The sequence below is a fragment of the Phocoena phocoena genome, chromosome 3 (genome assembly GCF_963924675.1).
Source record: "Phocoena phocoena chromosome 3, mPhoPho1.1, whole genome shotgun sequence".
In the NCBI taxonomy this organism is placed as follows: domain Eukaryota; kingdom Metazoa; phylum Chordata; class Mammalia; order Artiodactyla; family Phocoenidae; genus Phocoena; species Phocoena phocoena.
This window is the reverse complement of record NC_089221.1, coordinates 108081217-108099022: the sequence shown is the minus strand read 5'-3', so window position 1 is coordinate 108099022 and position 17806 is coordinate 108081217. Positions and strand designations below refer to the sequence as shown.

Genomic DNA, 17806 nt, shown 5'->3' with positions numbered 1-17806 from the left:
AACAGACATAAATGAAATATAAAATAGAGAAAATCAACAAAGCTAGAAGTTAGTTCTTTGAAAAGATCAACAAAATTGACAAACCTTTAGCTATCTGGCAAAAAAAGAATGAAAAAAGACAACTAAAAAAGACAGAAATGAAAGTGGGGACATTACAACTGATGCTAAAGAAATAAAAAGGATTATAAGAAATACTATGAACAATTGTATGCTAACACACTGGAAAATCTAAATGAAATGAACAAATTTTTAGAAACACAAAGTCTACCAAGTCTGAATCACAAAGCAACAGAAATCCTATAAGTATACCTATAACTAGTAAGGAGACTGAATCAGTAATCAAAAATATCCCCTCAAAGAAAAGCACTGGACCTTATGGCTTCACTGGTAAACTCTACCAAACATTTAAAGATCTAACACAAATCCTTAAATTTTAAAAATAATAGAAGTGGAGGGAATACTTCCTAACTCATTCTATGAGGCCAGCATTTTCCAGATGTCAAACCTAGACTAAGACATTACAAAAAAAGAAAACTACAGATCAATTTCCCTTATGAACAATGATGCAAAATCCTCAACAAAATACTAGCAAACCGAATTCAGGAGCACAAAAGACATCTAAATCAGAAAGGAAGAAGTAAAATTATTTTTGTTTGCAGATGATATGATCTTATATGTAGAAAATAATAAAAGTTTTACAAAAAGCCCAGTAGAACTAATAAATAAATACAGCAAACTAGCAGGATATAAAGTCAACACTCAAAAAGCAATTCAATTTCTATACACTAATAATGAATGATCTGCAAAATAAATTAAGAAAACATTTCTATTTACAAATAGCACAGCATCAAAAAGAATTAAATACTTGGGAATTAACAAAGGAGGTGAAAGACTTATACAATGAAAACTACAAAACATTTCTGAAAGAAATTAAAGAAGATGTAAATAAATGGAAACACATTCCAGGTTCATGAATTGGAAGAGTTAATATTGTTAAGATGTCAATATTATCCAAAGTGCCCTACAAATTGAATGGAATCCCTATCAAATTTCCAATGGCCTTTTGTGTAGAAGTGAAAAAAAAACCCTATCTTAAAATTTATAGGGAATCTCAGGAGACCATGAATAGCCAAAACAATCTTGAAAAACAGGAACAAAGCTGGAGACTCACAGTTCCTGGTTTCAAAACTTACTAGAAAGCTACAGTAATCAAAACCCTGTGCTACTGGCATGAAAACAGACATATAAACCAAGGGAATAGAACAGAGATCCCAGAAATAAACCTTTGCAAATATGGCCAAATGATTTTTGACATGGGTGCCAAGATCATTCAATGGAGAAAGGACAGTCTTTCAACCAGTAGTCCTGGGAAAACTGAGTATCCACATGCAGAAAACTGAAGTTGGACCTTTAACTAATACCACATATAAAATTTAACTCCAAATGGATCAAAGATCTAAATGTCAGACCTAACACTATAAAACTCTTAGAAGAAAATAATATGCAAAAGCTCCACAACATTGAATTTGACAATGATTTCTTGGACATTGCACCAAAGGCACAGATTATAAAAGAAAAATAGACAAATTTCATGAAAACTAAAAACTTTTGTACATTAAAAGACATTACTAACAGAGTAAAAACCTACAGAATGGGACAAAATATTTGAAAATCAATCTGATAAGGGATTAGAATCCAGAATATATAAAGAACTCCTAAAAACTCATGAACAAAAAAATCAAACAACCTAATTAAAAAATGGGCAAAGGACCTAATTTAAAAATGGGCAAAGGACCTGAAGAGATATTTCTCCAAAGAAGTTATACAAAACCAACAAACACATGAAAAGATGTTCAATATCACTAATCATTAGAGAAATGCAAATCAAACCCATAATGAGATATCACCTCATAGCCATTAGGATGGCTACATTCAAAATAAACAGAAAACAAGTGTTGGTGAGGATATAGAGAAACTGGAATCCTTTCACCCTGTTGGTAGGAATGGAAAATGGTACAGCAACTGTGGAAAATGTTACGCAGTTCCTCAAAAAATTAGAAATAGAATTAGTCTATCATCCAGTAATTCTACTTCTAGGTATATACTCAAGAGAATGAAAATCCAGGTCTTGAAGAGATATTTGTACACCCATATTCATAGCAGCATTATTCACAATAGCTACAATGTGGAAGCAACCTAAGGATCCATGGATGAATGAATAGATAAGCAAAAGGTGTTATACACATACACTGGAATACTATTCAGCCTTTAAAAGGAAGGGAATGTTGACATATGCTACAGTATGGATACATCTTGAGGACATAATTATAAGAGATATGTCAATAATAAAAAGACAGTTACTGTATGATTCCATATACATGAGGTATGCAGAGTGGTCAAATTCATGGAGATAGAAAGACTAATGGAGGTTACCAGAGGATGGGAGGAGGGGGGAATGGCGAGTTGCTATTAATGGGTACTACAAGATGAAAAGAGTTCTGAAGAAGGATGGTGGTGGTTGAGCACCAAAGTGAATGTACTCAATGCTATCAAACTGTAGACTTAATATAGTTAAGATGGTAAATATCATGTTACGTGTATTCTACCACAGTGTAAAAAAAAGTTTTGAAGGGGAATAAAGATACCCACATCTGAATCCCTGGAACATATGAACGCTATCTTATATGGCAAATAAATACCTTTGCAAATATGATTAAATTAAGGATCTTGAGATGGGGAGATTATCCTGGATTACCCAAGTGGGCCTAAAATGCAATCATATGTAGCCTATAAGAGGTAGGAAGAGAGCGGTCTGAACACAGAAAAAGAAGAGAAGGCAGTGACACTAGGGAGGCAGATGTTGGAGTGTTGTGGTAACAAGCAAAAGAATGTTGGTAGCCACCAGAATCTGGAAGAAGCCAGGAATGGATGACACCCTAGCGACTCCAGAGAGAGCACAGCTTTGCAGACACCTTAATTTCTGGTCCAGTAAAACTGATTATGGCCTCCAGAACTGTGGGATAATACATACCTGTTGTTTTATACCACCAGCTTTGTGGTAATTGTCACTACACTCACAGGACACTAATACAGTGACATTTACTATAGTGGGGAAAACTAGGAAGAGGTTTCAACACAGATAAAAATAAAGTTTTTGATTTAGGCATTATTTCTGAGGCACATATGAGAATCTGATAATTTACATCAAACAAAAATGTAAAGCAAAGGAGCCAAATGTGATTCCCTAGGGAGAGAGCAGAGCAGAGCAGAGCACAGGGTCCAGGCTTGAGCTCCACAGTATGGGAACACTGGGAAACCATGCAGAGATTGAGAGTCCAACAAAAGAGGGCATTTGCTGTCCTTGATAAACATAGTTATTGTCAAGGAGAGACAAAAACAAGACAGGATTGGTTGAAGACCCTGGTTAGTAAGGAATTAGAGGGAGCATGGAGCTGTCAAATTTGTAAAAATGGTAGGTGTATTAGGCACATTTGCTAGGGTATTAAAAATCAGAGCACAATGTGGAGTTTTGTAGAATTTGAGAAAACTCCATTTGAGACACCTATATTCCTTTCCAGCTTGGAAAAAAGAAAACATATTCCCAAATGTAATTGCCAACTGTCTACTATTAAACGAATGTATTAAAACTGTCTCAGTTTTACACAGCACCTCCAAAAAAGGGTATTAATCTGAATTTGGATATATGGGATGATTTACTTGCATTTAAAAGCCACAGCAGGTAAAAATAGATAAAATTTATATATTAATAATGACCGACTAATGAGCGTGTCACATGATAAAAAATTTCTTGGGTTTCCCTGGTGGTGCAGTGGTTAAGAATCCGCCTGCCAATGCAGGGGACATGGGTTCAATCCCTGGCCCGGGAAGATCCCGCATGCCACGGAGCAACTAAGCCCGTGCACCACAACTACTAAGCCTGTGCTCTAGAGCCCACGAGACACAACTACTAAACCCACGTGCCACAACTAGTGAAGCCTGTGCACCTAAAGCCCGTGCTCTGCAACAAGAGAAGCCACAACAATGAGAAGCCTGTGCACTGAAACGAAGAGTAGCCCCCACTCGTCGCAACTAGTGAAAGCCCGTGCACAGCAACGAAGACCCAACACAGCCAAAAAACAAACAAACAAATAAATAAGTAAATTTCTTGTATTGTTCCTTTCCTCAAATTTTCCTACTCCTAGAAAACAAACCCTAATGTGAAAAATGATTTGATCCAAGTATAGACCATTTTTAATTTTACAGAGCAGAAACAATCATGTAACAACACTGGGTTATTTTTTCATGTACAAAGTGTTTCCCTATTGGGACATTATTTCTGAGTTGAGAAAGAATAAGGAGGAAATAATTTTGTTAAGAAGGAAAAAAAGACATAAAGGTTTTCTTTAAAGATAATATAAATACAGTGTTTATGGCTTTTGATCTGTTGAATGCAGAAAGACAGCCACAGAATTTTAAGGATGCTGGTCTTCACATCCCCCTTCCTTATCACCTGGGGAGGAGACAGAACAGTGTAAATTTAACACTGGCTTAAACAGCTACACATCTGCAGTGGACAGAAACTGAAGTTGAATTTCTTTCATAGGAGCCTGGGAATTATAGCCTATGTGTATAGCTGAAGTTTGCTGAAGCAGTGAGTGCTGATTAAGGTAGTTAAATGAATAAAGGACATCATTAAGAGTGACCTTGTGGAAGACCTGTTAATGAGGCTAATTTTTCGATAAACAGATTTTTAGGTTGGAGACAAGATGGCTGAGTAGAACTAGAGTGCAACTCCTCTCAAGAAAACACCAAAGTCACAATAAACTGTTGAATGACCATTGACAAGAATGACGGGAATCTACCAAAAAAGATATTCTACATCTAAAGACAAAGAAGAAATCCCAGTGAGATGGGGGAGGACATGAGAAGCAAGAGGAACTACAACTCTGCAGCCTATGGAACAGAAATGACAATCACAGAAAGTTAGACAAATGAGACAACAAAGGAATATGTTCCAGACAAAAGAACAAGATAAAACCCCAGAAGAACAATGAAGTGAACTGGAGATAGGCAATCTACCCAAAAAATAATACAGAGTAATGATAGTAAAGATGATCCAAGATCTCGGAAAAAGAATGGAGGCACAGACTAAGAAGATACAAGAAATGTTTAACAAAGAGGTAGAAGACATAAAGAATAAACAAACAGAAATGAACAATATAATAACTGACATGAAAAACACACTAAAAGGAATCAATAGCAGAATAAATGAGGCAGAAGAATGAATAAGTGAGCTGGAAGACAGAATGGTGGAAATCACTGCCGTGGAACAGAATAAAGAAAAAAGAATGAAAAGAAATGAAGACAGCCTAAGAGACCTCTGGGACAACATGAAACATACCAACATTTACATTATGTGGGTCCCAGGACACAAGAGAGAGAAAGGACCTGAGAAAATACCTGAAGAGACAATAGCTGAAACTTCCTTAACATAGGAAAGGGAACAGTCACCCAAGTCCAAGAAGTGCAGAGTTCCATATAGGATAAACCCAAGGAGGAACACACTGAGATACATATTAAATTGATAAACATTAAAGACAAAGAGAAAATATTAAAAGCAACACTTGAAAAGCAACAAATAAAATACAAGGGAATCCCCATAAGGTTATCAGCTGATTTTTCAGCAAAAACTCTGCAGGACAGAAGGGAGTGGCACGATATATTTAAAGTGATGAAAAGGAAAAACCTGCAACCAAGAATACTCTACCCAGCAAGGCTCTCATTCAGATTCAATGGAGAAATCAAAAGATTTCCAAACAAGTAAAAGCTAAGAAAATTTAGCACTACCAAATCAGCTTTACAGCAAATACTAAAGGAACTTCTCTAGGCAGAAAAGAAAAGGCCACAACTAGAAGGAAGAAAAACACGAATGGGAAAGCTCACAGGTAAAGGCAAACAGAGTAAAGGTAGGAAATCATCCACACACAAATATGATATCAAAACCAGCAACTGTGAGGAAAGTACCAATGCAGGATATTAGTAATGCATTTGAAAGTGAGACCAGCAACTTAAGACAATCTTGTCTATATACAGAGTGCTATATCAAAACCTCATGGTAACCATAAACCAAATATCTACAATAGCTATACACAGAAAAAAGAAAAAGGAATCCAAACACAACACTAAAGATAGTCATCAAATAACAAGAGAAGATAATAAAAGAGGGATGGAAGAAAAAAGACCTACGAAAACAAATCCGAAACAATTAACAAAATGGCAATAAGAACATACACATTGATAATTACCTTAAATGTAAATGGATTAAATGCTCCAACCAAAAGACATAGAGTAGATGAATGGATATGAAAAGAAGATTCGTATATATGTTGTCTACAAGAGACCCACCTCAGATCTAGGGACACATACAGATTGAAAGTGAGAAGATGGAAAAAGGTATTCCATGCAAATGGAAATCAAAAGAAAGTTGGAGTGGTAATACTCATGTCAGACAAAAGAGACTTTAAAATAAAGGCTGTTAGATGAGAAAAAGAAGGACACTACATAATGATCAAGGGATCAATCCAAGAAGAAGATATAACAATTGTAAATATATATGCACCCAACACAGAAGCACCTCAATATATAAGGTAAATGCTAATAGCCATAAAAGGAGAAATCAACAGTAACACAATCATAGTGGGGGACTATAACACCCCACTTACATCAGTGCACAGATCTTCCAGACAGAAAATGAATAAGGACACATGGGCCTTAAATGACACATTAGACCTGATGGACTTAATTAATATTGATAGAACATTTTATCCAAAAGCAGCAGAATACACATTCTTTTCACATGCACATGGAACATTCCCCAGGATAGATCACATGCTGGACCATAAAGCAAGTCTCAATAAATTAAAAAAAACTGATATCATATTAAGCATCTTTTCTAAAAACAACATTATGAGATTAGAAATCAACTACAAGAAAAAAACTGCACAAAAACACAAACATGGAGGCTAAACAATATGTTACTAAATAATTAATCAATCGCTGAAGAAATCAAAGAGGAAATCAAGAAATATCTAGAGACAAATGAAAATGAAAACATGACGAAACAAAACCTATGGGATGTGGCAAAAGCAGTTCTAAGAGGGAAGTTTATAACAATACAATCTTACCTCAGCTAACAAGAAAAATGACAAATAAACAACCTAACCTTACACCTAAAGCAACTGGAGAAGAAGAACAAACAAAACCCAAAGTTAATAGAAGGAAAGAAATCATAAAGATCAGAGTGGAAATAAATGGAATAGAGATGAAGAAAACAGTAGAAAAGGTCAAAGAAACTAAAAGTTGGTTCATTGAAAAGATAAACAAAATTGATAAACCTTTAGGCAGACTCATCAAGAAAAAAGGAAGAAAGCCCAAATCAATAAAACTAGAAATGAAAAAGGAAAAGTTACGACACCACAGAAATAAAAAGGATCATAAGAGACTACTATAAGCAAGTATTTGCCAATAAAATGGACAACCTAGAAGAAATGGACAAATTCTTAGAAAGGTACAATCTCCCAAGATGGAACCAGGAAGAAATAGAAAATAAGAACAGACCAAGCACAAGTACTGAAATTGAAACTGTGATTAAAAAATTCCCAACAAACAATAGTCCAGGACTTTTACTGGCTTTACAGGTAAATTCTACCAATCATTTAGAGAAGAGTTAACAACCATTGTTCTAAAACTATTCCAAAAAGTTGCAGAGAAAGGAATACTCACAAACTCATTCTATGAGGCCGCCATCACACTGATACCAAAACCAGACAAAGATAGCACAAAAAAAGAAAATTACAGATCAATATCATTGATGAACATAGATGCAAAAATACTAGCAAACCGAATCCAACAATACATTAAAAGGATCATACACCATGATTAAGTGGGATTATTCCAGGTATGCAAGGATTTTTCAGTCTCCACAAATCAATCAGTACGATACATGACATTAACAAATTGAAGAATAAAAACCATATGATCATCTCAATAGGTGCAGAAAAATCTTCTGACAAAGTTCAACACCCATTTATGATAAAAACTCTCCAGCAAGTGGGCATAGAGGGAACATTCCTCAACATAATAAAAGCCATATATGACAAACCCACAGCTAACATCATACTCTATGGTGAAAAGCTGAAAGTATTTCCTCTAAGATCAGGAACAAGACAAGGATGTGCACTCCTGACACTTTTATTCAACATAGTTTTGGAAGTCCTACCCACGGCAATCAGAGGAAAAAAAGAGTAAAAGAAATCCAAATTGGAAAAGAAGTAAAATTGTCACTGTCTGCAGATGATATGGTACCATATATAGAAAATCCTAAAGATGCTACCAGAAACCTTCTAGAGCTCATCAATGAATGTGGTAAAGTTGCAGGACGCAAAATTAATACACAGATTTCTGTTGCATTTCTATACAAAAACAATGAAATATCAGAAAGAGAAATTAAGGAAACAATGCCATTTACCATCACATCAAAAAGAAAAAAATACATAGGAATAAACCTACCTAAGGAGGCAAAAGACCCCTACTCTGAAAAGTAAAAGACTTTGATGAGAGAAATGGAAGATGAGGCAAACAGATAGAAAGATATACCCTGTTCCTTGATTGGAAGAATCAATATTGTCAAAATGACTATATTACCCAAGGCAATCTATAGATTCAATGTAATCCCTATCAAATTCCCAATTACATTTTTCACAGAAGTAGAACAAAAAATTTAAAAATTTGTGTGGAAACACAAGATACTCCAAATAGCCAAAGCAGTCTTGAGAAAGGAAAATGGAGCTGGAGGAACCAGGCTACCTGACTTCTGACTATACTACAAAGCTACAGTAACAGTTTTGTACTGGCACAAACACAGAAATATAGACAAATGGAACAGGATAGAAAACCCAGAAATAAACCCACACACCTATGGTCAATTAATCTATGACAAAGGGGGCAAGAATATACAATGGAGAAAAGACAGTCTCTTCAATAAGTGGTGCTGGGAAAACTGGACAGTTACATGTAAAAGAATGAAATTAGAACATTCTCTAACACCATAATACAAAAATAAACTCAAAATGGATTAAAGACCTATATGTAAGACTGCATATTATAAAATTCTTAGAGGAAAACATAGGCAGAATACACTTTGTCATAATTTGCAGCAATATCTTTTTGGATCCACCTCCTAGAGTAATGAAAATAAAAACAAAAATAAGCAAACAGGACCTAGTTAAACTTAAAACCTTTTGCACAGCAAAGGAAACCATAAACAAGACAAAAAAACAACCCACAGGATGGGAGAAAATGTTTGCAATTGATGCAATTGACAAGAGATTAATCTCCAAAATATACAAACAGTTCACACAACTCAATATGTAAAAAACAAACAACCCAATCCAAAAATGGGCCAAAGATCTAAATAGACATTTCTCCAAAGAAGACATACAGATGGTCAAAAGCACATGACAAGATGCTTAACATCGCTAATTATTAGAGAAATGCAAATCAAAACTACAATGAGGTATCACCTCACACCGGTCAGAATGGTCCATCATCAAAAAGCTTACAAGCAGTAAATGCTGGAAAGGGTGTGAAGAAAAGGGAACCTTTTTCTACACTGTTGGTGGGAATGTAAATTTGTACAGCCACTATGGAGAACATTATGGAGGTTCCTCAAAAAACTAAAAATAGAGCTACCATATGATCCAGCAATCCCACTCCTGGGCATATATCTGGAGAAAACCTTAATTCGAAAAGATACATGCACCCTAAATATTTATTGCAGTACTATTCACAATAGTGAAGCTATGGGAGCAGTGTACATGTCCATGAACAGATGAATGGATAAAGAAGATGCTGGTACATATACACAATGGAATATTACTCAGCCATAAGAACGAATAAAATAATTCTATGTGCAGCAACATAGATGGACCTAGAGATTATCATACTAAGTGATGTCAGAGAAAGACAAATATCATATCACTTACATGAGGAATCTAAACAAATGATACAAATGAATTTACTTACAAAACAGAAACAGACTCACAGACTTAGAAAACAAACTTATGGTTACACCAAAGGGAAAAAAGGGGGAGGGTGTAAATTAGGAGGTTGGGATTAACATATACACACTACTATATATAAAATAGGAATCAACAAGGACCTACTGTATAGTATAGGGAACTCTACTCAATATTCTGTAATAACCTAAATAGGAAAAGAATCTGAAAAAGAATAGATATATGTATATGTATAACTGAATCACTTTGCTGTACACCTAAATCTAATACAACATTGTAAATCAAATATACTCCAATATAAAATAAAAATATAAAAATAAAAAAATAATATAAATACAATGTTTAAATTCTGGGAGAATATTTAGTCTTTTTCCAGCATATCACATTACATACCTCTATCTGTGGATGCCATGACTATAAAAGATCATTTTACATGACTTAGTTTGAAATATTAATTTATAAGCAATATGTATTTTGACAACATAATATTTTCTTTCATATATTTAAAAATCATTAACTGGCCTAATTAAAATAGCTGATAGAATTTTTTTCCAGAAGTAGTACTTAAAAATTTAAAAATACTTTCTCAAGGGCCCAATTAAATAAAATCATAAATGAAAAGAAAGTTACAATTAACACCAGAGAAATACAGAGGATCATAAGAGATTACTATGAATAATTATACATCAATAAATTGGACAGGGCTTCCCTGGTGGCACAGTGGTTGAGAGTCCGCCTGCCGATGCAGGGGACGCGGGTTCGTGCCCCAGTCCTGGAAGATCCCACGTGCCATGGAGCGGCTGCGCCCGTGAGCCATGGCCGCTGAGCCTGCGAGTCCGGAGCCTGTGCTCCGCAACGGGACAGGCCACAACAGTGAGAGGCCGGCGTACCGCAAAAAAAAAAAAAAAATAAATAAATAGGACAACCTATAAGCAACGAATAAATTCCTGGAAATGTGCAATCTCCCAAGACTGAATCAGGAAGAAATAGAAAGTATGAAAGACCAATTATCAGTAATGAAATTGATTCGGTAATCAAAAAACTCCCAATAAACAAAAGTCAAGGACCAGACAGCTCCACAGGTGAATCTACCAAACATTTAAAGAAGAGTTAATGTCTATCCTTCTCAAACTATTCCCCAAAATTGAAGAGAAAGGAACACTTTCAAATTCATTCTGTGAGGCCAGAATTGCCTTGATACCCAAACTAGACAAAGACACCAGAAGAAAAGAAAATTACAGGCCAATATCCCTGATGAATATAGATCTAAAACTCCTCAACAAAATATTAGAAAATCAAATTCAACAATACATTAAAAGGATATTACACCATGATTAAGTGAGGTTTATCCCAGAGTTGCAAGGATAGTTCATTATCCACAAATCAATCAATGTGATACATCATGTAAACAAACTGAGGAATAAAAATCATATAATCATCTCAATAGGTGCAGAAAAAGCTTTTTACAAAATTCAGCATTTATTTATGATAAAAAAACTTTCAATGAAGTGGGTATAGAGGGAATATACTTCAACGTAATAAAGGCCAGATATGACAAAACCACAGCCAACGTCATACTCAATGGTGAATAGGTGAAAGCATTTCCTCTAGAATCAGGAATAAGATAAAGATGCCCACTCTCACCACTTTCATTCCACATAGTATTGGAATAGCAGTCAGACAAGAAAAACAAACAAAACAAAAAGAAACTCTTAGATACAAAGGGGTGACTGCCAGAGGGAGAGGGTGGGGGGGTACATGAAATAGGTGAAGGGGAGTAAGAGGTAAAAACCTCCAGTAATGAAATTAGCAAGTCAAGGTCCTGTCATACATAGCAAAAGGAATATGGTCAATAACATTGTAATAACTTCATTCAGGAACAGATGGTTACTAGACTTACGGTGGTGACCATTTCATAATGTATGCATATGTCAAGGCACTATACAGTATACCTGAAACTACATAATAATGCAAGTCAACTTTTTCTATTAAAAATTTTTTAAAAAATACTTTCTTCATAAATGAGTACACCTGAAGTGAGGCAAAAGAGAACACTGTCTTCCATTAAAAGGGGAAGTCCTTTTAGTACATAGAAATTTTTTTAAGAATCCCACAAGATTTCCAAATTATAGAGCAATCATTTTATATATATATATATATATATATATATATATATATATACACACACACATTGATGTATGCATTTGCACATGCAGTAAACATGAATATGTATACATTTATGTTTATGTATATATGAAATAAATATATTTATTAAATATATATATATATATATATATATATATATATATATATGAAATAAAACATACCCAAATCCCCCAATGAGTGTTTGTTTCCTAACATGGACTAACATGAGGAAGTAATTTATAACACCCACCCCCACCAAACACAGAGACAACCAGATTGCTTTTGCTCCTGGGAAGCCCCTGGGAGGGAAGGAAAAAATTCCTACTTGATATGACAAGAGGTGCTTCCTGGGAAATTCAAACATGTAACTAGAAACACACTAAAGTCTTGGGCATAAGAGCACTCTCAGGGCAGGGCAGCTAAGCTTGGACTTGCATGGGCTCTGCGTCTGTAACACAGGTTACCTAAGTAGCTGTGTGCCGGTTTTTCCTCCACAATTTTGATTCTTCTTGCTCCAGCAGGTATCACCAACACTTCTACATAACCTGTAAGAATCAATAAAACATGAAATACATCTTGAGTTTTTTCTAATTCTTCTTTTCTTCATTGACTTGCCCTATTTCTCTTTTGGTTTTGGCTTTTGCTGTGATACTTCAATACCTATGTAAAGAAAAAAAATTATGTATAAAAGCTGTCATAAGTTCAAGTGGAGAAGTTTCTTGGAAAAACGTTGAGAATACAACGCTATCAAGAGCAAGTAGGTGACTGTAAAGCTCCCTGACAGCTTATGAATTATGAGGTGAGAAAAAAGCACAACGGGACAGCCTGGTTAGAAACACAGTGAATCTTGGAACAGAGCAAATAACCTTAAGTTCTGCTCATGGAACTCCTTTAAGTTAGAAAGTGGGCGGAAGGAGCAAACACAGCTGGAGAGCATACAGATGGCGGATGTCTGGTCCCCGAAGTTGTTGAGTATAGGACAAGAGAGACCAAGCCCTCTCTGGAAGATTAACCAAGGGTTTTGAATCTGGGGCTGGAGAGAAGGGTAATAAGGCCACACCAAGCAATCTGGTGTCACCCTGGAAGGTGTCAGATGGCTAGGAGCAAGATACAATTAGGTGTTTCTCTTCAGCAGTGGTTAGGAATGTAATGCCTGAAGTGAAATAAGACGGTAAGATAAAGCTGGATAGAAGAGAAAGTGTGCATAAAAAGTCAAAATCAAGACTTCATTTGGTACAGAAAAGACAGCAGATGCCAACTTTTGGCTGAATAGTTATGCTTTAAAATTATAGTAAAATAACATTTAATAGTCTTCTTAGTACTTCTGTGTAGCTACATACAGCCCTGATAAAAGTTTAATTTCAAAGCTACGTTAAAAAGGTATAACAGCTAATCCCAGAGTTGTCTCCTGTTGATCAATAATTCAAATTCCTGAAACTGTTGACAGTTATTTGGTGTTTACCAAAAGGTAACAGACACCCCACCTGGGATTAGAGGTCTGTGCTTTTCAAATCAACATTTCCATTAGCAAATAATACTTACTCAATTTAACCATTTTTAGTAACACCAAATCATACAAGCACTTCCACTTTGTTATATGAACACAATATGCAGCAATGAAAATGGAAACAAATGTTTACTGTCTATTGGTATATTGAAGTAAGGTAAGAAGGTCTGTGTACTCAATGAGCTTATAATTGAATTAAGACAAGGCACAAATATCTTACATAAAAACGACTTAAATAAAACTTCCAAATTTATGTTAAAAAGATCATATTCAAAATAGTTTAATTCCCTGCTGAAGAATGTAAAACAGTGTTGTTTAAACTGCCCCCCTTCTCTGATCACGTCAATACTCAAAAGTTTCGCTGCTATTTTAACTCATAGAAGTGGGATTTTTTTTCCTTTTTTTCTTTTAAGTGGTTATATACATTACTTATGTTTGAGAAACACTGGCATCAGCAGGAGTCACAATGATTCAGAGGAGAGAACATTTCATATAGTCAAGGAAAGCTTCATAAAGAAGCAGATAGATTAACTGTCTTTGAAGAACGGATAGAATTTGGATATACAGGTGACCCTTGAACAATGCAGGGGTTAAGGGCACTGATCTTCCATGCAGTAAAAAATCTGAGTATAATAAATAGTGAACCCTCTGTATCCGTGGTTCTACATCCGTAGATTCAAACAACTGCAGGTCGTGTGGTACTATAGTATTTACTATTTTTAAAAATCCACATATAAGTGGACCAATGCAGTTCAAACCTTTGTTATTTAAGAGTCAACTACATACAGAAAAAGAATGAGTTCACTGAATGTAAAGAAAAGTAACATAGTAAGTGGTATTTTTAGGACCACAGAAATATAATAATTCTGACAGAATGAGAAGGTGTAAGAATTTGGCTATATTAGGAGAGTTTAAATGCATGCCCAGGACACTGAATTTATCCATTTGAAGCTACTGAACATTCTACAGCAAGGAATGTGGTAGTTAGACACCAGTTTGGAGAGGCTTTATCTGACAGCAGTATGCAAGATGCCCAGCGATATAGTTGTAGATAACAGTGTCAGGAGGCTAATGTAAAAATCCAGGAGTGCTAGAGGCTAAGGTAGAAAAACCAGAAGGCATAGTAAAGAAAACAAATTCTGAATTTGAGAACCAATAGAAAGTGGGGAAATAAACATTGAACACAATTCTTCATTATTACTTATGTGCAAATGCAGCCATCGTTTATAGGAACATGGAAGTCAAGTTTGGGCAATAATCTGATGTTTGGCTTTGCAACTTGTTTTTAACAAAACAGTATAACACACTAGTAAAAATATCCAGTAAGAACTCTGGAACTTCTACAACTCCAGGGAAAGGTCAGCCTGTTGAAGTACCTTTGTGAGGCAGTAATTTAAGCCATGGGAGTTAACGGAGAAAACTGAGAGACAGGAGAAGTCAAGGATTCAACCTCGGTGACAGTTATGTTTTTTTCTTTTTTAATTTGTTTATTTAATTTATTTATTTTTGGCTGCATTGGGTCTTCATTGCTGTGTGCGGGCTTCCTCTAATTGCAGCGAGTGGGGGCCACTCTTTGTTGCGGTGTGTGGGCTTCTCACTGTGGTGGCTTCTCTTGTTGCAGAGCATGGACTCTAGGCACGTAGGCTCAGTAGTTGTGGCTTGTGGGCTCTAGAGCACAGGCTCAGTAGTTGTGGTGCATGGGCTTAGCTGCTCCACAGCATGTGGGATTTTCCTGGACCAGGGCTCAAACCCATATCTCCTGCATTGGCAGGCAGATTCTTAACCACTGTGCCACCAGGGAAGCCCTATGGTTTTTAACAGAGAGACTGAAAAAAAAAATTAGGAAAGAATACAGAGAAGGAATAATCATGAGAGGTAGATCTGGCTATTTTGATGTAGTAGGATCTTATGAATTAGAATATTTTAAAAAGAATTGTTGGTGCAAAAAGCTGTACAGACATCAAAGAGAAAGGTGACCAAGGAGAGCCCATTGGATGTCACAATCAAGAGGTAACTGTTCGGGCTTCCCTGGTGGCGCGGTGGTTGGGGGTCCGCCTGCCGATGCAGGGGACGCTGGTTCGTGTCCCGGTCCGGGAGGATCCCGCGTGCCGCGGAGCGTCTGGGCCCGTGAGCTATGGCCGCTGGGCCTGTGCGTCCGGGGCCTGTGCTCCGCAACGGGAGAGGCCACGGCAGTGAGGGGCCCGTGTACCACAAAAAAAAAAAAAAAAAAAAAAGAGGTAACTGTTCATCTCTGAGCAAATAAATTTAGTAATGTGTTTGGAGAAGATGATAAGTTTCAGGATGTTGAAAAAGAAGAGTAGATAGAGAAAAGTAGAGGAGAGGTAGTAACTGTAAATTCCTGTTTGAGTTTAGCAGGAAACCCAGAGGTATGTTGTATTTTACGTAACAACAGTTACGTATAAGTTTATAGTTATATCTATATACTACAGATAGTATAGAGCAATACAGAGCAATATATAATATAGAGCAATTATTCAATTGAAAAGGCTTGGAGGACAGGTGAGTTAGATTAAGTTTAAAGAAGAAAGAGAGCAAGAAAAATATTAAGCAAAGACATTTGAAGAGGGATAGCCGAAGACTGAGGCTCTAGATATTTTTCAGTAAATAAGCCATTTAGCACAATTGAGAATGCACATTTTTAAAAGAAGTGAATATACGAGTGGTTACTGCTGAGCTCAGAAGTTGAAATAAAACCTGTGATGTCAAGGTCATAAATTTGATCCTCACGTTGGACAGTTTGCTTTGTACATAGGAAGATCCTATTTCATAACCAGAGATCCCATTCTTAATCAGCCATCTTAAAATGCCCAAAGTAATCATTATCTTCTTGGTAGTATTAATGATAAATGCCACATTTTGATCAACTGCTATGTGCTAGTCACAATTATAGATAATTTATGTAAATTATTTCATTTAGCCATAATGATACCATCTAAGGTAGATATTTAATAGATTGGAAAATAAAGGTAGAGAAAAAAAAACTGCCTTTTTCAAGACTTCCTTGTTAGTAATTAGCTGACGCAAGGTTTGAACTCAGATCTGTCTGATTCCAGCTATGGCCTGCTGCTACTATTTCACAAGTTAGAATACATGACACTATGACTCTCTTATTGCTGTGGCAAACATACAAATAAAAAGCCTAAGAGCATGTGTTCCTTGTACAGGATTAGTATCATCATCTCTTGTACTAGGAATAACAGGTTTTATGCCCACCTTCTTCTAAATGTAGATTGATAACTATATAGTTGCACAAGTGGCCAAATACACAACTTACCTTTAAAAATCCCTTAAAAAATTATCCCCTGGCCAGGCAAGTTACAATGAAAGACATGATAAATGTACAAAGGAAAAAGAATTCTCTTCTTAAGTTGATTTTCTAGCTCCAATAAAAATGATTTAGCAAACTCTAAATACAGCACAGGGACTGAAAACACCCACACGTGTCTGCACATGTGTTACTCATACAATATATACAGTGTGCATGGCCAACTGGACCAAATAAGGCTACAATTCCTTCAAGAAATTTTAGGAAGTCCATAAACTACAAGGATAAAATTGTCTCAAGAGAAATGAATACCACATTCCTAAAGTCACAAGTAAATGAAGCCCACGATATAATTAAGGACTCATACAGATTTGTATTTTTTAAAGTCGTAACAATATAATGTTCCATTATTAATTAAATTAACAAATGTTAATGGATTACACACTATACTGGTCATTGGGAATAGGGTATTCAACAACAGTAGCCATGATACTTTTCCTCACTGATCTTTAAAGTCTAGCAGGAAAGACCAAAGGGTGTAAAATTAGAAAATTACCATACAACTGAACCGTACATATACAAATACGGTAAGAATCACTAAACTAGTTGGTGATAGGAGGTAGAGGTTGTTCAGGGAACACTTCATTGAAGAAGTGACATTTGAACTGAGATCTAAGTGACATCTAGGAATTAACCAGGCAAAGCTAAGGGGAAGCTAACAGAACAATATTTTTAAATGCAAGGTGCTAGAGGGAGCATGGTAAGTTTGAGCATCTGTAACAGATCTGGTGG

At 35.8% G+C, this 17806-nt stretch overlaps 1 protein-coding gene across 1 annotated transcript in view; it reads right to left on the bottom strand.

Annotated features, from left to right (window-relative positions):
* ADAMTS19 (ADAM metallopeptidase with thrombospondin type 1 motif 19) overlaps positions 1–17806 on the bottom strand; it is a 281131-nt gene that overhangs the window by 72390 nt on the left and 190935 nt on the right. Inside the window, exon 16 of the mRNA XM_065874275.1 lies at positions 12686–12766. Within this exon, the coding sequence (XP_065730347.1) occupies positions 12686–12766 (81 nt within the window). The remainder of the gene's footprint in view (positions 1–12685; positions 12767–17806) is intronic.